The sequence below is a fragment of the Fragaria vesca genome, linkage group LG6 (assembly GCF_000184155.1).
Source record: "Fragaria vesca subsp. vesca linkage group LG6, FraVesHawaii_1.0, whole genome shotgun sequence".
NCBI lineage: Eukaryota > Viridiplantae > Streptophyta > Magnoliopsida > Rosales > Rosaceae > Fragaria > Fragaria vesca.
Window position 1 is genome coordinate 9,859,160 of NC_020496.1, and position 22,027 is coordinate 9,881,186.

At 38.3% G+C, this 22,027-nt stretch overlaps 5 protein-coding genes across 6 annotated transcripts; 3 read left to right on the forward strand and 2 right to left on the reverse strand.

Annotated features, from left to right (window-relative positions):
- Window positions 1–2,529, forward strand: LOC101315447 (serine/arginine-rich splicing factor RS2Z33-like). The gene is made up of 7 exons (XM_004302764.1): window positions 1–62; window positions 420–533; window positions 1,090–1,129; window positions 1,272–1,367; window positions 1,454–1,641; window positions 1,750–1,821; window positions 1,943–2,529. Exons 2-7 carry the CDS (start codon window positions 427–429, stop codon window positions 2,295–2,297), a joined length of 858 nt encoding a protein of 285 aa, XP_004302812.1. The 5' UTR covers window positions 1–62; window positions 420–426; the 3' UTR covers window positions 2,298–2,529.
- A 173-nt stretch (window positions 2,530–2,702) lies between these two features.
- On the forward strand, window positions 2,703–3,932 carry LOC101290968. Its single transcript, XM_004302765.1, has 4 exons — window positions 2,703–3,278; window positions 3,366–3,444; window positions 3,525–3,612; window positions 3,712–3,932. The coding sequence occupies exons 1-4, from the start codon at window positions 3,045–3,047 to the stop codon at window positions 3,803–3,805; spliced, it is 495 nt and encodes a 164-aa protein (XP_004302813.1). The 5' UTR covers window positions 2,703–3,044; the 3' UTR covers window positions 3,806–3,932.
- A 4,580-nt stretch (window positions 3,933–8,512) lies between these two features.
- On the forward strand, window positions 8,513–9,508 carry LOC101299509 (F-box protein CPR30-like). The gene has a single exon (XM_004305183.1). It carries the CDS (start codon window positions 8,513–8,515, stop codon window positions 9,506–9,508), a length of 996 nt encoding a protein of 331 aa, XP_004305231.1.
- A 1,657-nt stretch (window positions 9,509–11,165) lies between these two features.
- On the reverse strand, window positions 11,166–13,372 carry LOC101291256. Its single transcript, XM_004302766.1, has 4 exons — window positions 13,006–13,372; window positions 12,747–12,922; window positions 12,398–12,590; window positions 11,166–11,508 (listed from the first exon to the last, which is right to left on the reverse strand). Exons 1-4 carry the CDS (start codon window positions 13,082–13,084, stop codon window positions 11,279–11,281), a joined length of 678 nt encoding a protein of 225 aa, XP_004302814.1. The 5' UTR covers window positions 13,085–13,372; the 3' UTR covers window positions 11,166–11,278.
- Window positions 13,373–17,479: 4,107 nt separating this feature from the next.
- Window positions 17,480–18,965, reverse strand: LOC101291544 (protein ALUMINUM SENSITIVE 3-like). 2 transcript variants are annotated; one of them, XM_004302768.1, is made up of 4 exons: window positions 18,802–18,919; window positions 18,532–18,732; window positions 18,018–18,263; window positions 17,480–17,931 (listed from the first exon to the last, which is right to left on the reverse strand). In XM_004302768.1, exons 1-4 carry the CDS (start codon window positions 18,889–18,891, stop codon window positions 17,617–17,619), a joined length of 852 nt encoding a protein of 283 aa, XP_004302816.1. In that variant the 5' UTR covers window positions 18,892–18,919; the 3' UTR covers window positions 17,480–17,616. The 2 variants fall into 2 exon arrangements, with proteins under 2 accessions (XP_004302816.1, XP_004302815.1); XM_004302767.1 differs by having other exon boundaries at window positions 18,532–18,965.
- Between the last annotated feature and the right edge of the window lie 3,062 nt (window positions 18,966–22,027).

Genomic DNA, 22,027 nt, shown 5'->3' on the forward strand with positions numbered 1-22,027 from the left:
TGTTCTGAAATAGTTCTAGGGCTCAATCGAATTGGGAATTTTTCTTTTTCACCTGACCGAAGGTACGAACTTTAACCCATTACCTCGTCTATTACTCCTATCAATAACCCGTTACGAATTTCGATTCTTTTTTACCTCCTGTTTGATTTAAACCGGTTTCAATTACATTTATCTATCTTCGAAAGAGGTTTAAAGATCTTTGATTCATTAATTGTTAATTACAGAATGTAATTAGTGTTTCTGGCCATGATTCTTGAAAGAACAATGATTTTTATGTACCCAAATTTTAATTGAGCTGATTTTCTTTATTGGGGTCTGAAAGTGTTTAAGGTTCTTGATTATTTTGGAAGACGGGATTGGAAGAAAGTTGTAAGGCTTGGGTATCCATTTGTTGATGTATGCTAATTGCTTTACTGCAGACTGAAGATGCCTCGCTACGATGATCGATATGGGAATTCGCGTCTTTATGTTGGTCGCTTGGCTTCACGCACCCGGACGCGTGATCTGGACCGGATTTTCAGCAGATACGGGAGGTAAATTTATATGCTTTTTCAGTGTTTGAGCATTATCATGATCTATGCATTAATTTGGGTGGATTATGAATAATCCTATGAATGTGTGTGTTGTGAATTTAGATGTAAAAGAATGAAAGATTAATTAGTTTATGAGGGCTGTTAGAAATTTCCACCAAAAATGTTTGGGAACGGTTCAGTTCCTTACCAAGCTTGATAATGTGCTTGGTTTAATATGAGTTTTCATCATCTTGTGTGTGGGAGCGCTTTGCCCCAGGTCTGGTGTTTTCTTAACTTGAATGATCTTGTTGAAGGTTTCCTGGGGTTTGGCCTTACTTGGAGGTCTATGACTCTATGGTGAGAGGGTGATGGCCTTGGTGGAATTGGTGGAAATTCTTGCCGAGTGTATAGGAGACTTGGGCGATTCTTTCTGTAGTCTTATTGCGTGTTTTTATGCAAATGGCAACAAACTCAATCTGGTGTTTTGTTCGTCTGTGATGGGCGAAGTACCATACACTTGACGTTCTTAAGTAATGATAGCCTTACTGTTTCTGGTTTCTGGCAACCGTTTACGCAGAGTACGAGATGTGGACATGAAGCGCGAGTTTGCATTTGTTGTAAGTTTCTCTTTCCTCAATTTTCAATTTTTTCTGTTTAAACTGTTTTGAGGAATTGTACCTTTTTGGTTATGGATTCACATCGATATTGACTATATTTCATGGATACTATGTTGGTTTTGCTCTCACCTCTTGTTAACAGGAATTTTATGATCCGCGAGATGCTGATGATGCAAGATATAGCTTAGATGGTAGGGAAGTTGATGGTAGTCGTCTGATTGTGGAGTTTGCTAAGGGGGTAAGTTTTCAGTTTTCTTAGCTTGTATAGATGTTATGTTACATTCGTGAAACTTATATCTTCCTGCTTCTTTTTACTTTGAATAGGCTCCACGTGGTTCCCGGGAATACATGGGCAGAGGTCCACCACCTGGATCTGGGCGCTGCTTTAATTGTGGTATTGATGGCCACTGGGCTCGTGATTGTAAGGCTGGTGATTGGAAGAATAAATGTTATCGCTGTGGAGAAAGAGGCCATATTGAGAGGCAGTGCAAAAATAGCCCAAAAGAATTAAGGTGGTTACATACTTCCAAGACTTGTTTCGTTGATTATTTTTCTTTGCCTCTCCTAGGTGAATTACTTTCAAATTTTCATTTAACATTGTTTGATTTATATAATTCCAGGCGTGAGCGGAGTCGTTCACGTTCTCCTCGCCGCGGTAGAAGTCGTAGCCCAAGTTACAGCCGTAGCTACAGGTTTGTACAAGCATCCTGATCCCTTTAATGTAGTTGTACATATATGTTCAGATTCAGATGCTCGGTTTTTCTTTGATTATATGTATGTATACTAATCAACTGGTTCACTTTATGTTTCTAGCCGATCAAGGTCCCCACCAAGGAGAGAACGAAGCTTGGAAAGGGATTATAGATCTCGGAGCCCTTCTTATAGAAGCCGTGATCTGAGCATGAGTCCAGTGCCCTCAAAGGGGAGGCAGCGCAGCCTTACACCCGAGGATGATAGCCCTCGTGGAAGGGGTAGCCTTTCTCCTAGAAATGGCAGCTTAGGCCCCAGAGATGGTAGCAAAAGCCCAACCCCTAAGAGCAGAAGTCCTAGCCCTGACCGTGAGATTGATAGCCCTGTTCGCCCTTCTGCTAATGGTCGTAACCCCAGCCCGAGGGAGGATATGAGCCCTGTTGATGAGGACGACGATTACAACCGCCGCTCCCCTTGATGTTTATGGTTTTAAGTGATTCAAAGAATATTGGCCTGTTGAACAAACTTTTAAGTCTGCAAGACATTGTTGTGATTGTACTATGTTGTGCTTTGTTCTGAGCAGATTTGACTAGCTTGTTCTGTGACGTATTTTAGAACTTATTAAGTTTATTGTTATCTGTTATTATATTCTCTTATAGCATCAATTTTTATTCCAACTATTGCTGAGCATGAATAAATGATTCTTCTTCAAAATTGAGGTTGTTGATGATATATTGGAAGAATTGGATAATTGGATATTGTTAGTGTTTGCTGAGACATCTACCATGATAGCTGAACAAAACGGAACATGATCATATATATTGGAAATTGATGATTCATAATCATGGTTGGGAGGTCTAGTTAGCTTTTGGTCACTGAAACTCTACAATTGCCTCAGCTGTTCTGCACTGTTCTGCCGATACTGATAAAAGTCCAATCTCATTTTGTTTTTGACAGTCGCACTGATTGATTGGAGTTAAATCTTAATTTAATTTTTACAGTCGTTTTGTTAAGATCTTTTTTTATTAGAGTTAAATCTCAATCTAATTTTTACAGTCGTTTTGTCAATATCCTCCGGACAGGTAAAGTTAGAGCTAATCGTAAAAAATTAGCATTTTTACCCAACATACACAGAAAAAGTGCACAAGTGATGTGTTACTTGCTTAGACGAACCTGGGAGCAAAGCAACGCAAAACTAGTACCATAGTTGAACTCTTATCCACAAATGTCTAACGCACTGACTCTGCCGTGTCTCGGCATAGTCAGCATGGCGCGCCGCCCAAAACGCACGGCAAAGACTAAGCAAGCTCCACCCCCGACGACCGTCGGCTTCGGAATGGGCAAGAGGAAGGACCCGCTCTGGCAATGCGTGGAAGGTTGCGGAGCTTGCTGCAAACTCGTCAAGGGTCCCTCTTTCGCTACCCCTGAAGAAATCTTCACTGACCCTGCTGACGTTGAGGTTAGTGCTACTGCCCCAAAAGGTGTTCGACGAAATGCCTCAATAAATTGTTGTTGGCTTTGGGACTGATTTAGTTTCATGGTTCAGCTATACAAAAGTATGGTGGGTTCAGATGGGTGGTGCGTGCACTTTGAGAAGAGCTCACGCAAGTGCTCCATTTACAATGGTGAGGTATTAGTGGCTTGTTAGTGTTAGCTATGTTAGTTTCGTATTTTTGGTTTGACACCATTGGAGTTGTTTTTACAGAGCGTCCATATTTTTGTCGTGTGGAGGCAGACGTGTTTGACAAATTGTATGGGATTAGCAAGAAGAAATTCAATGTGGAAGCTTGCAGGTACTCATCTCCTCTTTCCTTTGAGTTATGCATTGTATACAAAATTCGATATAACTAGTTTATGTACTATTCAGTTCATTGTTTTCCCATTTGGTATAGGAGCTGCACGGATACCATCAAGTCTGTTTACGGTCCCTATTCCAAAGAACTCGTTAACTATAATAGCACAGTAATGAGCTCCAGTACTAGTTAAAGTACCATTGCAATTTTCCGCTGCTTGGTTAGAGCAGATAAGGTGAAGGCGCAAAGGTTTTAAATGATCAGTAACCCCTTCAGCAATATCATAATCGCTAACCCCTTCGGTTGTGCATTTCACTCGGGGAGGAAGTATTTAGCGCCAGACATTTTCAGCAGCTGCAGGCTTTATATTTGGACAAGCAATAGGCTGATAATGTTGGAGATGACAAGCTAATGTATTTCACAAAGTGCTTCTTTATCTTCAACATCTGTCTTGTATAATGTTGAAGCTAGACTTGAAGTCACCGTGGCAATTCCTGCTTTATACTCTGCATGCTAACTTGTAAGACATTTCTACTAAACTCGCAACTGAAATTTGGCTATAGAAGGATTTCTTAAACTACACTGTTCTGTTCATTAATTTTTATTTTTTATTTTTTTTCCAATGGTTTTTTTTATGCTAAACAACTAAATTACAAAGAAGAACCTCATAAGCAACTTGCTCCAAAGTTTTGTTTTGTTTTGTTTTGTTTTTTTTTTTGTTTTTTGTTTTTTTTCTAACCCATGAGATCGAGCATCTCTCAGTTAGCAGCTGGAAAGAGCATGATATCGATGAGGGTCAGACTTTAATCTGTTTCTTTATCACCTATTCCAGAAGCAGTAGTGAGGCTTTTGAATTGCTTCCAAACTGTCGTTTCTTCATTACAAAATAAATACAAATTGATGAAAGTGCCATGATGGATACCGATTTTTGTCAAAATCCTGCAAGTGGATCAAGGAAAGAAAAACACACCAACAGATCTGGTCAAATGAAGCGAGGATTCACCACAAGCACCTTGAGAAAATTTTGAACATGTGCATCCCTGATCGTTTTTATTATAATCTCCCCAGTTATCACCCCCTCCGGTATATTTCATGTAAAAGGTCCACTAATTATCCCCGCCAATAACTCTTGATCCAATAATTCGGCATTTCGTGCTTCAGACTGAGTAAAATTTATATTGCTCTTTAGCCAAATTCTTGGCCCAGCGGAAGGTTCCGCCCAGACTCAAAACTTATTTGGATGCTTATATTTACTAAAGTGTGAGACTCTTTAATTTTCAGGTAGTATTTCCACAACTTCACATTTGAGTTGGTTACAAACTACAGTTTCACATAGACTTGGATATCAGCTGATCTACGACCAAGAATACCCAAATATATACTCCTAACAGTATTCTATGGGATTTCTCAGTTCATTCCCTTTGAGGATTTGGTTTTCCCATTCAAGAAACGGATGAGACAGCATGCACTTGCTATAAAAGAGGACGAAAGGCATACAACAACCAAAATAAACGTAGTTTGGATCTCCTGGCCTTTCTAAAAGAGTACGTACTATTTAGCCCTTTTGACGACTGGTCGACCTAGAAAAAAAAGGTATATTCGGAGACGATGAGGTGCAACGAAATCCGGAGGCAGCTAATGGATCTACCTATGGATATGTTGGTGGACATCCTTTTGGGCTGCCGGTAGAATCACTGCATCACATCAGACGTGTGTGCAAGACCTTGTTAAACACAATTGACAGCCTCTCTTTCATTAGGCAACACACACTTTTACTCATTGCAGGCAACAACCATGTTGTTAATCGAGTACCTCAACTTATGTGCCTTGCTCAAACTCCTCCTCCTTCCGATGGAGAAGAGATTACTATATTTGCGACTTTGCAATCACTGAGATATGATGGCGGCACCGCCCTGACGAAAGGCGAATTCACATATTCGACATCAAGCCCTTCCCCTGCAGACTACATGATAAATTTTGTTTTCTACAACTTGTTTTACATGGACCGGGGAGATGGACATTGCTTGTTGATCAATCCTCTTCTTAAACAAGTTCCAAGTCTCCCAACCGATAACATCCTTACAAAATATGGTCCGGATTCTCAAGTATCCATTTGGTATGGTATGGGATTTGATGATATAACCAACACCTACAAAATTGTTCGTGTTTCCAAGTTTGCCAATAAGGAAAACTATCGTGATATTCACGGCATGTTAGTGCATATTCTTGTATTGGGCACCAACTCCTGGAGAGAAATACCATCCCTTCCTCCCTCTGGTTTACCTCGCTTGTATGCTGTTTGTGCACACGGAGATATGCATTGGCTGATTAGAAGAATGACAGGAGGTGTAGTAAAAGGACATATAATTTCTTTCGACTTCAAAACAGAAGAGTTTCACTGGACTCCTACCCCTCCCACATTGCAAAGCTCGAACATGAACTCCACCTCGCACTTGCTTACTTTTAGAGGATCCATGGCCATTGTGGAGAATTTTCCATTAGCAGAAGGAGGTATGAAGGTTGAGATATGGGTGATGAAAGATTATGCAAAGAAAGAATGGGCCAGAGAATACAGCATAAACGTCGACATGCGTCCTAAGTATGAGTTGATGTATGGGACTTGTGGTGAATGGGAGCATGGCATATTTTTCAATGATCATTACATTATCTGTTTAAAGTCTGAGGATACGACTAGATTGTTTTTGGATCTTAGAAGTGATTCCGTCAATACTGCGAGATGCCCACTTGGGACTGAGTTGCTTGTAAACATTAAGAGCTATACTGGGAGCTTGATTTCCTTGAAAGATTTTGGTACTTCTGGTTTCAGTAGTACTGATGAGCCTAGCTCATGATGAACTGATTACTTGACTAAAGGCCCTGCACAAGAATATATAGATGGATGAAACTGAAGTTTATATGTATGGTTGTGTTCATTCTTTGTTTTTTTTTTTTTTAATATATATTTTTTAAATAGAAGTTCAAGTTGTGTTCATTCTTGTAACAGTAGTATAAGATGTTTAATGACTCATGAGTTGAGATTTAGGAACTTAGTTGCATGTATCCCCTATTTTTTTTTTTTTTTGGCAAACAGCGGTGTGAACAAAAAAGGGGGGATGATTGGGGTTCTTCGAATTGAACCATTTGACCGTACCAGCCTGACTGTTTGAGAGCCTAAAAATTTCCTAGATTGGTGATTTGTTTTCTCAAACAAAACGGAACATAGAAATGGCTGTCGATGTGTTGTTACTCATTTGCATCTGTGAATCAGGGATCAAGTGATGTTTGTGAGGCGACAAGGTTGAGCGTATTTGTTACACAGGATTCTCTTATCTGAGCTTAATTTCTACAAGAATCCCGGACTGTTTTAACTTCGCTTACGCTACACTAAGCGTAACCCATGTTTGGAGCTTGTAGGTCTAAAGAAGATAACAGTAAACCCAGATGAAACAGACTAACACAGATAAATTTCAATGAAAAAAAGCTCATATATAAACGTAATGGTCCACCAATTAGGACCAGACCATCATTCTCCAACTTTCAATTCATATACGAACTTGAAACAAAAAGATCAATAGGAAGACTACAGATCTGGGCTCATAGGAAACAAAAATACCAAATGAATAGCTTCACATAGGAAGACTTGCGATTGGACCATTTGTCTGTGGAAAAAAAAAAAAAAAAACAACTCCAGATCTTTTCTTTCCTTTCATCCTTCTCTAACATCCCAGTGTTGGGTGTTCTTTTGTTAGTTGAAATTTGGTAAGGAAAGTGAGAACTGAGAAATTCTTAGGTCGCATAGAGTCGGCCTAGTGTTGGGTGTTCTTTTGTTGTGCGATCTGCCCAGTAGCCGATGTGAAGTGAAATTGGAGATAGAAAACGAATTATTTTGGATGTGAGGATGATGAACAGCGAAAACATGCCCCATAGTGATGAGAAGAAATTGAAGAGAAAAATTGATGAGGCTGACTGGCTGAGGCGAGGAGGAGAAGAAAAACATCAAGAAGAAATTGAAGAGAGAGATTGATGTGGCTGAGACGAAGAAATTAACGAGAGCAAATTGATGAGGTTGAGGAGAGTTTCAGGCTTTCAGCGTCTGAGGCCCTATCGATTAGTATCACACAAAAGTAATCAATTATAGACATAGATCTGCTCTTCATAGATAAACTTGGGATTTGCGATGGTCTTCCAAAACCACCCCCACCCCCAAAAAAAATTTGGGGCCGTTTAGAAGGTGTCACTTTGAGGGACTACAGAAGCTCATTAAAAACAATCCCGGTTGTTGCCAAACACTGGGTTGGTCTTGCTACAGGACTCAGTCCCCTAGAATCCCATGTAATAAACAGATCTGGATTCTCTGTTTGGATTTAAGTTGCTTGGATGTCTTATAACCATTAGATGGAGTAAGAATGACATGATGATGAAGATTGTACTTAATCTAATAGTTAAAAATCACCCAAGCAAATCCAAGCAACATAAATTAAAGCAGAGAAGCCAAATTCGTAACAAACACGCTGTCACTCGTAACGAATAGCAGGATACTTGCTTTAATCGATTTGGTACGCTATCCATTAGATCAACTCACTTAAGATTTAACGGTCATCATAGTTTCATCCCGTTTAGTCCTTTAAAAATTGGTCCGCACGTGAGCGGGCCTGCATAAATATAAGACTTTCGGTTATAAACAACTTATGAGGGGCTAAACAGATGCATCAGTTGTATTCTATTTTAGTGGACTCATGCTCAAGGATTGGGCTTATACTCTGTGTATAAAGCCCACAATGGTCCCTATGTATATAGCTAATAGCTCGGTCACTCTTCTCCCTATCACACTCATCCATCAGTCACTCACTCACTTCTGAAACCCTAGTTCATCGTCTCGTTTCCAAGCAGTGATTGTGCAATGGCGGAAACAACCCTACCGGAAGAGATGATAGTGAGCATCCTCTCCTGGCTGCCCGTGAAATCCTTAATCCGATTCACCTGCGTTTCCAAACGCTTCCATTCCCTCATTCTCTCCGACCCCAAATTTGCTCAATCCCAATTTCGAGCTGCTCGTGACCGCAAAACCCCAACTCCTAGACTCCTGTGCTCCTCTTGTTTTAAACTCAGAGCTCCTAAATTCGAATCCCTAGACTTGGAGTCGCCGTCGTTTGGAGACTTTTCCTCTGTCAGAGAGCTCAAATTGCCTTTCCAGCCAGCGGCTAATTATGTCTCGCTACTGGGCTCCTGCAACGGTATTGTATTTCTCGCTTTTGATTACAAAATATTTTATATGTGGAATCCTTCAATTGGTTTCTTCAAGAACTTACCTCACCCCGGTTTTTCCACAAATGAAAATGATCTCCACTTTTACGGCGTTGGCTATTTGCCGGCTACCGACGACTACATAGTTTTCGTAAACTCCATTGATTTTTTTGATGATAAGAATGAGTCCGCCATTTACTCGTCCAGATCTCAGGCTTGGAAAACACTGGTGGTCGATTTCGATGTGTTCTCTGTTCTCTCTAATCAGGGGATTCTTTTGAAAGAGGCACTTCATTGGGTCCATGACCGAGATAAAATCTTGGCTTTTGATTTGGCTCAGGAGGAGGAGAAGCACAAGTTCAGGGCAATGCTGCCGCCGCGTGATTTTAATGATCACGGAGGTGACTATTATTTTAACCATCTTGGTGTTTCTCCTTCTACTGGAGGATGTCTGTCTCTAGTTCGTTATCGGCAATCTTCCGCTGACTGCATTCATGTATGGGTCATGAGAGAATATGATGTGCGCGACTCGTGGACTGTATACTTTGAAGTTTTCGGGCCCCCCAGAGGAGTGTTGGTTTTACATTGGAGGTTTGGTTCTGGAAACTGGTATGGTTGCTTGTACAAGTATATGGAAGCGCGATGTCAATAAAAAAGGACTGGTAAAGTTCTTCAGAAAGAAGAAGACAAGTGTAGCTTGTATATGACTGAGAGCGATTGGACTAAAATGATTCATTATGATGAGAGTCTACTTCGGATAGAGGATTAGCCCCTCAACTGTTACAATATTTAATTATATATTCGTAATTTTTAATATTTTGTTATTTAGATAGTTTTAGGGAGTTATTTTATAATTATTAAGATTTACGTTTAATTAGTTTTTCTTTTTAACTTCAGCCTACTTATTCTCCAAGTATTGGTATTGTAATAGTTGTTAGGGAGTTTATGTTTTATGAATGAAATCAGTCTATTTGTGGCATGAATTTGCCCTTTTATACGAGTTTGTTACTTCTTATTTCTGGTGTCTGTTGAGTAACCGTTGAAGGCATGTTCTCGATACTTGATCTGCATCATCTTTGTATAACAGTGCTGGTTTGTTTCTCCTCTGCCTCTGCTTCCATGCATCTCAATTCTAATTTATTCTTAGGTGATTGGCTAAATACTCTGCGAGTCTGCATTACTCCAAGTCTCCAACTCCGCCTTTTTGTACGTCTGACCTTATTCTCAGCATTTAAGTGGAGAAGTGTACGTGTGAACACTTTTTTTTTTTTTTTTTTTTTGCTGTGAATGAGAATTCGATAGAGATGCCAAGGTCACTGTTGTATAATGTCATCTTCAGACTTCAGTGCTTGCTTTTTCATACAAAATGAGATTCGATTCAGAAAAGGATTTGTAGGCGACCAAATCCATGGTTCTGAAATCGAATTTTTGATCAGTACCTGGATAGTGTCGGCCTGTCTCTGATATGATCATATTCCCTTATCTTTATCAAAGCTTTTCTCAGAGAATATAATATGCTTTAGGTCCCCTTGATGACTCCAACTCTACAATGCTTTCTTCCCATAACAGAATTGTAGAGAGAAGTTGAGAAAATTGTACTTATGGACAACCAACTCGGTCTATATGACGCTGCTGGCAGTGATGAAAATCTTTCATATGATGGGAGATGGCATCCTTGTCTTTTCTTCAGCCCCGGTTACTCCCAGGAGGAATTTCTTCGTGGCTTGTTGTCTTCATCGTGTGGGATGGAAGAGGCCGATTTCTCGAGCAGTCACTACAATGAGGATGAACCTGTTGATGAGGCTTATGAGGGGGAAGAACAGTTGCCATACTACACCTGTGGAAATTGGCTTAGCGAATACGAGCACTCCTTTGGTCACTGTTCGGCAGATGGATACTTCTCCCTTGGAAATGGAATTCAGAAGAATGAAGATGGCAGTGAGTTGAGGAAGGTGGAAGAAGACTACGGGAGATGTGAGCAACAGTATGAAAGTAGTTCTGGGCATGAAGTCACACAAGAAGACTACCCTGCTTTAAGCACTTGGTCTTTTGATTCTTGGTTTGCTTGTGGGGGGAAAGCTGATTCTCATGGCTACAATGAGCAAGAATCCAGAACTTTGATTTCTTACCATCCGCCGGAGATTGCAGTTTGTGAAAGTATTTTTGGTTACTGGCCTTGTTTGTATCGATACTGAAGTTCTATGAATCTTAGAGAACCGAAGTACTTTGTGAGCTTTGCTAATCTCTTTCACTTGCATTTTTCTATATCAATACAAGTACCGGTGCATCTCATTTATCGAAAAAATATTCACAATATGTATGCAACTTTTTATTTGTTCTTTTCTTTTTCTCTGTTCACAACAGCAAAATTTGTGTAAGATCAACTTACTGTATGGTAATCAAGTTAATGTACTAGTCATTATCAAATTACATGATCAAGCCCTAATTCATCCTCAATATCATCACCATCTTCAAACAGCTTTAAGAACCGTGCTTGTTCTTGCTGTCGCTTCTTCTTTTGCCAGTGCTTGTATCCAACTACTACTCCAGCCATACACACTGCTATCACGACAATAATGATGAATACCACTAGAGCAATATGCATTCCCTTTCCCTTTGATTCTTCATGAGACTTACTATTGGATTTGGATCCTATAAACAGTGGACAAAAAAAAGAAAGTTACAAATTTGGACATCAGTTGTAAACTATAAAGTAGCTTGAATTCATTCGCCAAAAAAAAGTAGCTTAGAGTTCAATTACATATGTATGTTTTCTACTCTTTTGTACGGTTCTGATTTAGTTCAACTTTGAAGTTAAAGTGCGCCCAATTGTAATTAAGTTAACATCAAATCACGGTATCAGCAACCAGAGATGATGGAAATTCCCAAATTACAGAAATACATAACCTAAATTAAGAATTAAGAATCATGCACAACTCTGGCTTAAGCTATTTACACAAACCCCTAGAATTTCCTAGCTATTCATTTGATGACTTACAAATGGAATCCATCTGAGATACAAGCAACAGTAAATTTAACTCAACTTTCCAAACAAGGTATGAGAGAGCCAAATAAGCTCATAAAGTGAATTTGATTCTGTTCTGTTGAAGTATAGAACTCATTGTCATCCCAAAACAAGAAACAGGGAGATGAGCTAAAAAGTTCAATTAAAAGTTCATCTCAGATGTGAAACAGTAACCAATATAAACAAAACATCCTTATCACGAGAACTATGCATGTGGAGATGTGTATTTAACTCTGCCCAGTTTAGGCACAAAACTAATTGTAGGCATGAGGGTGATGAGCTCAAAAAATTCAGCTGAGCTCGTCCCGAGTGTGAATCTAAATCTGATCATTTAAAAGCACAAAATTTTTGTCATCTAAAATCATGCACGGGGAAGATGAGCTCAAAAAACTTGACTGAGCTGATCGCAAAGTGAGTTAAACTACGATAGGTTGAAGGATAACATTCATCCAAACTAGGCATGAGAGCATGAGAGAAATAAGCTCAAAGATATCAACTGAACATACTATCACTCACCAGTGGTGTCACACTTTGGACACAAAAACGTTGCATTGAATTCGTCTTTGGTGATTCGCCGGAACTTTCCATCATTACCGGAGAAATCAGAAGGACACAACTCCCACTCCTCAAATACGTCATCCGATTTGATGGCATCCTCCTCATAAAATCCACACCGCTTACACTTCTTACCTTCGAGCTTCGTCAAAGGCTGGAACCACAAAAATTCACAATCACATCACAAAACTAGCCAAATTCATCAACTAAGCAAGTTAATAAACTCGGAACGCGCAGTTCTAATTCACAATCTAACAACATAACATATATGAATCACCGAGTAATGTTGAAAATACAAAGCATAACATACCTGCCAAGACTCTTGGCCGTTGAATTTATACAAGACCTTCTTGTCCTTGACGTCCGGCAACACCGTCTTGTTCTGATCGCCTTTGCATTTGAAATAAACCGTCGGCTGTTTCAGCAGCTCGTGCGTGCTGTATATCTCAATCGAATCAAGCGTCACAATCGCCGATAGCACGCATCCTGCAAACACATACAAAACTGTCACTTTCGCACAAAACGGCGCCGTTTCAGGTGGATTCTGTTGGTTTCACGGAGAATTTTACCGGGAAAGCAGCTGAGGAAGACGCATAAGGCGAGGAATTTGATCGGAACCCTGGAATTCAGCTGATTCCGAATCGGCATAATCGCCGATTTTATTATTGCGATTTGCGAAATTCTGGAGTCTCGAAATGGACTAAAACGTTTCGGAGAAGATGATCGAACAGCGGAACGGCGTGTGCCTCTGGGTGTGCTCGGAGACCACCGCGAGAGGGGCAATTTGGTCTTTGACGTGGCGGTGGGTGCAGTGGTTTGGAAGAAAGGAATCTGGGTTTCGTGTCTGAACTGAAGAGAGAAAACAAAGCGGGGGTTTGTTGACTGTGGACCGGTTCAGGCTTCGCGCTATTCTACCAGGTTGACCACTATACTTGTATTTAATGTAGGTTATGAAGCTATTTAATTGCTCAAAAATAATTAATTGTTTTTTTGTTAATCATTATTTTGTTTTAAAAACAATCATTTTTTAATTCAAATGAAAAAAATTTCATCTTTGAGGTTGTGTAGACTTCAAGTTATTTCTTTTTATTAACATGAAGAGCCAAAAATACACCTCTTGACGGTCCATCTACCTTAACTAGAATCAAACGACAAATTAAACACAACTGGTAAAAGAAATTTGATATATACACATTCACATATGAACATACACATAACTACCCACTCTCCATGACTCCATGTTCATAGTTTTGGCACTTCTTAATAACGTGACAATTAGTTTCTTATGAATGCAAATTTCATTTCTTCTAATAATGTTATTGGAATGGGCATGCATAATTTAAAATTTTAAACGTCTATGGCAGTGAAATCTAGATCAGCAAACAGTAGAAAGTTTCGTCAATAGAAACATAAGCACGTTCATATTTTGCACCGAGTTTAAGTAGAGATGTTGAAGAAAATTAAAGATATGATTGTGATTATATTGAAGAAGAAAAATATTATAATGATGAAATCTACACTCTCAATTGTATAAACTACACTCTCATTTGGTAACAGGGTTGCTAATTTAGCAAGCATGAATTGATGTACCGCTAATTTCTTATCTTCTTTTTATACGTAAAGTACAGGGTTTCTAATTTAGCAAGCATGAATTGATGTACCGCTAATTTCTTATCTTCTTTTTATACGTAAAGTAGCGGAAATGTCAGTAATTTACCGTTAGAGATAAATAAAATCATTTTAATTTGATTAACAAAAACATAAAAGCTTGTGTATTATACTTCTTTTTTACAAATAATCATCAAGAAAATTTCAATTGTAGAGAGATCTAATTCTTGACGACAACTACTCAACAAGTAGACAATTTCATCCCAAGAGATTGAAGAAAGGGCAACAAATCTGCTCTTTCCCTCGCTTTTGCTACTTAATGTGAATGTATAAAGTTGTTGGCAATCCTTATATAAAACAAAACACAACCTATGAAGCCTAAAACAATTGGGAGATTGGTGTTACACATCTGAAGAACAAATTGAAGAAGTAAGAGAACCAACTAGATCTCATGGAACTCAGGTAAAATCATGCATGTGCATTTCATGGTTTTTCATAAAGCTAAAATCTAGGCTTCCAACTTTTCGATCTTTTGTTATGTTGTCTTTATTTGAGAGATCCTTTCACTTCTTTAGTAAGATCCTTGGCGTATCAAATTCAAATTTGACAACTGAGAACATGTTTTGCCTTGACGCCCAAACTAGTCTAAGGGTTGACATCTTTTGTTATGCAAACCCGTGACCAAATGGTTTGCTGCTCAAGGCTCCAGCTCGATTCTTATGATACATAGACCAATGTAAAGATGGATTGTGTTTGATTCAATGACTAATCGCTATTGGCTGAGTCATGGTCCACTTATAGACTGAGTAAGAGGTTTTCTGACCTTATTGCTCCTTGATTTGAATTGAACCTGTTTTAGGAAATGTCACTTTGTCTCATTGAGTTGGCTTGTGATAACTCTCTTTTGGTTACATCACTTTCAACATTATAGACAAATACTTGTGTCCAAAACCTTTTCTGAAACAACTTGGTAGATGTGCATGCACCATCTCTTTGATGCCTCATTAGCCTATATAATGAGCAAGGTTGCCTTTACTCAATGATTATCATAATGTAGTTTTTACATTTGTTTCGTTGGGTTTTGTTTTAGTTTTACCTTGCATTTGCATTGTTCATTAGTCTCTAACCTTGCATTTGCATTGTTCATTAGTCTCTAAGTCTTCCTTTTGTGATTATAAACCTTAGAGATGAATAAAAACCCTTTTGCATAAACTCTTTGCATTCTGCATACCATGAGATCAGTTGGTAGTGCAGCAACCCCGAAAGTGTTCATAAAAGAATCAGCTGAGGATAGATGTGTTCTAATGTATCCCGCTGAGGTAGCTGAGTTCATAAAAAAATCAGTTTAGGATAGCTGAGTTTCTAAGAGTGAAACTTTTGAGAAGTGTTCAATAACAACAATTGAGTTCTGAGTTGAAACTTTTAATATCTTCATGTGTAGCCACTTACAAACAAGAGAGAAATAGATCTAGACTAGTAGGAAGACTAGGCAGGATAACAAGTCGTTGTAGTATCCCTATACTATAATCTTGTAAGGAGTGAGGTACTCAAAGAGGAGATTAAGTATGAATCTAGACTAGTGAGTAGACTAGACAGGATAACAAGATGTTGTTGTATCCCTAGACTATAATCTTGTAAGAAGTGAGTTTTACATAATGAAAATGTTTGCCTCTCAAAAGTTAGGGGTACGCAGTTTTTCTCCCTGGTTGCAGGATTTCTGCGAATAAAAAGCATTATGTTGTTCATTATTATTTTACTGCAACTTTTATTTATTAATATCGTGCATTGATATTCATGATAGCTTCAACCTAGGGCTGCCACTCGGTTGGTTCGAATCGGTAATGGGCGTTACCAACTTCAAAACCAAAGCTTTCGGTATGAGATAAATCTTACCAACTTCGGATGTCGGTTTTTCGGTATTACCAAACTTCATAACAAATATATTTTCAAAATATAACAAAACAAAACAAAACTATAAAACTTCGGTATGAGATAAATCTTACCAACTTCGGATGTCGGTTTTTCGGTATTACCAAACTTCACAACATATATATTTTCAAAATATAACAAAACAATACAAAACTATAAAATTTAAATATCACTTGAGTTTCTAGAGTCTGATAATACATATACAAAAGATAGTCATTTTAGTACACATTATCGAGTATGGTTTAATTTTCTACCGAAATAGTCAGGATGTAAATGTTTCCAAATTTTTATATGAACAAGTTATGTGTCATCTATGTGAAAGTACGTGTGTGGAAGAGTTGACCAAAATAAGTCACATAAGGGCAGTAAAAGCTTTTTCGTGTAATAAGTGACGTTAAATTACGGTTGACCGCTTTGATCAAGACCCGAGCATTATTGAGTACAATTGAATTTTCTATCATAATTGTATTATACTATAATGATCACATCAGATGGTCGAATTTTAATTTTGTGAATTGTAATCATTGGAACTACAACATGCCTGGTAATGTGGTATAACTTATTTAATAAGTTATATGCATATGTACATCTTTGTGAACAAACTACAAAGAGGAAGCAAAATTTTCAAAAACCTTGTGAACTATGATGTGATCAATATAGTGAAATACGACTATGGTAGAAAAATTAGGTATTTTTGATAATGTTTTGGCCTTGATCAAGGCAGCTAACCCTATTTACGCTTGTGCTTCCTATGGGGAGCCCTATCATCAAGAGAGGTAAAAACATTCCTAAATTTTTACATGGGCGGTTACATGTCATCTAAGTGGGTCTGTCTATGTGTGTGTGTGATGAATTGACTAAGACGGGTAGGTAAGAGCGTTTTTATATAACAAGTAACATTGAATTAAAGTTGATCGCTTTAATTGAGACCCGAATGCTACCAAATATAGTTGAATTTTTCTATTCATTGTCTTGTTTTTTACTAAATGGTATATACAATTGAAAACGTGAGATAAGATTATTAGTGTGTGTGTTTTTAGAAATATAAGTCTTTAAATAATTAGAATTTCGGTAAATTCGGTATTTACCAAAAACTAAACCAACTTTTTCGGTATTTCTCGGTTTCGGTTTTTTTTATTTCGATTACCAAAATTCGGTTTACCAAATCATAAATTTTCGGTCGGTTTTCGATCGGTTTGGTATTTATCAAACCAAGTGGCAGCCCTACTTCAACCTCTGCTATCCCTGAGAACAAATTTATACGAAAAAAGTTGTTAATAAATGCAACTTTCATTTATTAATATCGTGCATTGTTATTCATGATAGCTTCAACCTCTGTTATCCCTAAGAACAAATTTATACGAAAAAATTGTTAAGAGCCTAATCACCCCCCTCTAGGACCTTTATACCTAAGCTCCCTATATCTAACGAAGATCAGAGTCTAAACTCTGAATCATATACTATAACTAATAGTTGTGAAAGTGCTAGTGTTATTCCAGAGTAGTTCATCGATCTGACATTTTATTACTTCAAAACTGACTGGTACATGGTGATGCAATAATATTGTACAATAATCTAACACTTGAAATGTAGCCACTATATCCTCTGATATTGGTTTCAATACGCATTCTGCAACTAAAATACTATTCTGTGGAGAAGACCTTGGTCTCTAACTGATAAGCTTTGGTAAAGAAGGCAGGCCAACACAGATATGTTGACAATATGCTGCTAATTGTAGATGCACCGATTAGAAAGTTCATAACAACAATCTGAAGCTGAATGGCCTCCAGAGGAGAAGCTCCTCCCATGATGAGGCCGGTCATTGCTCCTGGAAGTGAGATCAGACCGACGGTTTTGGCGTTGTCCAAAACCGGAGACAACGATATGACCAAAGCTCGCTTCACCTGCTGAAGTGTTGCTTGGCGTGGTGTTGCTCCTAGAGCTAATGCTGTCTCCACCTGGGTAAACCAAAATCCGTAGATTCGTATTAGCTTTCCAACACTATTAGTGATTCGACCACACATTTATGTGACAGAAAACCTACCAAGTTCATTTGTGTTCGGATATCATCACGCAGTCTTTTCATTGTAACCCCGGTTACCGTCATTGCATTTCCGACCATCATTCCGGCAACAGGGATAATATATCTTGGAGTGAAGGGGAAGATATTGAGCACAATAAGAAGGAACATTGTGATTGAAGTTCCAACCAATATTGATGCCCCTGCTACATACTTCCCTCTAGGAACATGTTTAGCCCTCTGACCAGCTGTGTAGCCAGCAACCGAGACCTTAAGGAGAGTAACAATCACATAAAGGTCATAATAATCAAAAAAGCTGAAACATTCATGATAGTTAATTAACATGTAAATAGTGAAACAGAGCGACTTTCTCTGTTTTGATATTTACCAAGAAACATAGCAAAAACAGACCTTAAACCCCAAAATTTAAATTGAACCATACTACAAGCTAGAAAGGTTAAATCCATGAAGTGTATTGAGCTTCCATAGAAATCAAAAACACTTTAGACAAGATGAGAGAGACAGAGAGACGAATTACCATGAACATGTAAGCAAGGACGATCCAAATAGCATTATCCCTAGTGAAAATGAACTGCAAAACGAACCCAATAATCGAAAGCTGCACAAACGCCCTGGCAATAGAGTAAACCATCTCGCCACCCAAACCAAGCTTCTGTACATAAGAAAGCACCACCGCCAGCAGCACCACCACAGTGGCAGCCAAAGGCTTCACCATCCCCTTCAGAAAGTCCACCATCCATGAGAAGTCCATTTTCCCAAGAACATAAAAAAACGGAAGAAGAAGAACCTGATCAGCATAGAGGCCTTGTAGGGGTAGTGATGATGCTGTGTGGTTTTGCGTGGTGGAGGAGAAGAGTGACGAGGAAGATGATGCCATTGTTTAAAGGGAAATTAAATTCTGAGACAGTTGATGTAGAAGAGCACTGAGAATATTATAGTTTAGAGAGAGACAAATAGAGAGGAGAAGCGACCTTCCCCTTTGGAGTGAGTTACTTGGTGAAGTTGTTAACGTGGGATCGGGGTTTTGGAAGAGAGCTAATTAATTAGGGAAGGATTAGAGTTAATGATTGAGTTAATTAAGATTCCGTAGGGTTGTTACGGACTTACGGTTGGGTTGTGCACTTGTACGTACGACCGTAACGAAAGGACTGATTCGACTGGGAACGGCTTGTACTGCGTTTGGTGTTTTGCCGGCCGGGGTCACGTTGCGTGGGTTGACGTGGCAACCATCCAGCGGTGGGTCCTATTGAGAAAATGAATGTATGTGTCACTGGATATTTATTAAGGGGACGAGTGGTGCCAAAATAAATTTGATTGGGATCAGATTAAGCATGTTAACAACCTTATTATATAAAGACATAATACCTATTTAGTACTAATTATTGGGTCTTGTTGCCCAACTCAATGAAAAACTTTTTCCTATGCCCATTTCAATTAAACTTAATAGGATTACTTTTCTACCCATAACTTATCTATCTATCTCTCTCCTCTCTCTCTCTCTCTCTCTCTCTCTCTCTCTCTCTCTCTCTCTCTCTCTCTCTCTCTCTCTCTCTCTCTCTCTCTCTCTCTCTCCTCCCTCTTTGGCCGACGCCGTCTCCTCTCTCGTCGCCACCAAGCCGCCAGACATCGCCATCTTTGTGAGCAGAACCTCTTTCTCAAGCGAATCAGATCTGAAGAAGCATGGCGACGGCCGTCCGTCGTCAGTCGTTGATCGCTCTCTCTCCACCATTGCTCGCGGCAACGAATCGTCGGCGGCGGCAAGCCACGAGGCGAAGATCCGATCTCCGATCTTTGACCTCTGATTTCCAATCTCGGACCTCCACTTCCACGCCGACCTCTTCTACATCCACATTGCTTCTCTCGCCGATGACGTCCTCATCTTCTTCAACCATGACGTCTCTGATCGTCCTACGGTCTTTTTTTTTCTTTGCCTTTTCTATAATTTTTGCAATAAGCGGTAATTAGGTGACAAAAGGTTTATGGTTAACAAAAGGTTTATGTACCTTCGTTAGTGTCTCATTGATGTTTGATAATTATGAAATCAGTTTTGGTTAGATAGAATTGTTAGATACATTTTGGCGTTGATGTATATGGAATAATTAAGATTCTTACTGACGGTAGTAATATTTCATAGCATCTTATTTTTGTGTTTTGCACCCAAAATATAAAAATTACTAGGGGTAATGGTAATAATTTTCTATTATTTGCTTGTGTGTTGATTTTTCTCTGAAGATAATAGATTGTAAGTTTACTACCCCCAGTAAAAGTTTAATGGGGGTAGTAAACTTTATTTTTTTGCATCTAAGTTGTTCATCCTCTGTTTTAGTCTGTATTATGACCTTGAAAATATTGTTTTGCAAGTTTACTACCCCCACTAAAAGTTTACTGGGGGTAGTAAACTTTAGTTTTTCGAATCTAAATTGTTCTTCCTCTGTTTTAGTATGTATTATGGCCTTGAAAATACTATTTTGTAAGTTTACTACCCCCAGTAAAAGTTTACTAGGGGTAGTAAATTTTATTTTTTGCATCTAAGTTGATTTTTCTCCGTTTTAATGTGTACTTATGACCTTGGAGATATTGTTTTGCAAGCTTACTACCCCCAGTATAAGTTTACTGGGGGTAATAAACTTTATTTTTTCGCATCTAGGTTGTTCTTCCTCTGTTTTAGTGTGTATTATGGCATTGAAAATATTTTTTTGCAAGTTTACTACCCCTAATAAAAGTTTACTGGGGGTAGTAAACTTTAGTTTTTCGAATCTAAATTGTTCTTCCTCTGTTTTAGTGTGTATTATGGTCTTAAAAATACTGTATTGCAAGTTTACTACCCCCAACCGAAGTTTACTAGGGGTAATAAACTTTATTTTTCTACATCTAAATTGATTTTTCACTGTTTTAAGGTGTATAATGGTCATGGAGAAACTTTATTTTGAGTTTACTACCCCCAGTAAAAGTTTACTATGGGTAGTAAACTTTATTTTTCGTACTTGGGTTAAGATCACGTAAATTCCGATGGCATTTAAAAAAATCAAGTGAGATTTCTGGAAAATTCTGGCCACCGGATGCCGGCAATTTTTCGGCCGTCGGAAAATTCCGGTCACCGGTGACCGGATTCCAGTGGCCGGAGTTCAGAGTCCGGCGACCGAAATGTGGCCGCCGGTGACTGGCGCCGGAGCCCAGTGTGCTTCCGGCAAAGTCTTCCCTCCATCTTTTTCACTTTTTCACTTTTTCTTTTTAAGTAAAAGCTAAGGGTAAAAAAGTCTTTAAAAATATAATTTTATTATATTTTAATAAAGATTTGTGTATTTGAGCTTAAAATAAGTACTTGTATTCAAATGGACTAATAAAAAAGATTATCATTGAAATAAGGTTTGACTTTTTTCTATTTTGTGCAAATAATCTTTTTCCCTTATATAAATGATTGCTATTTTATTTGGATAATAAAGATGTATGACGCTAAAATTAAGTGTCACACCTACGAAAGCAACGGATTTATAAATTTGTTCAAAGCATAACAACCTGAATGAATTTGTGTTTATTTTTACCCATTTTGAAGATTTTTCGGTATTTTAGCTTAAAACTAGTTTTTAAGATGTTGTAGGAATGAATTTCAAATATTTTGGCCCATTGCAACCCTAGCTAATGAACTCGTATGCTAATATATGATCTTATTGTCTTAGTTGTAGGTGTGTCAACAAATTGATCTATATGAACTGAAATCATAAATGTTTATAGTTTTCTCCAATATCTCAACTATATACGACGAATATATTTTTCTTATGTTACATTTGAAGGATGTTTGACACCAAATGAAGTATATAATATTTAACAGTTATTGTCATGTAAATCTTACATTACAGTTCACACCAAATCTTCAATTGTGGGTTACGCATGATTCATTATTTCATTAACATCACATGCAAGGATTAAAATATCGGTATCGGTAGATATATCGGTCCGTTGAAAAAGGGAGATTTCGGATATATCGGGGATATATCGGGGAAACCCGGGAAAAA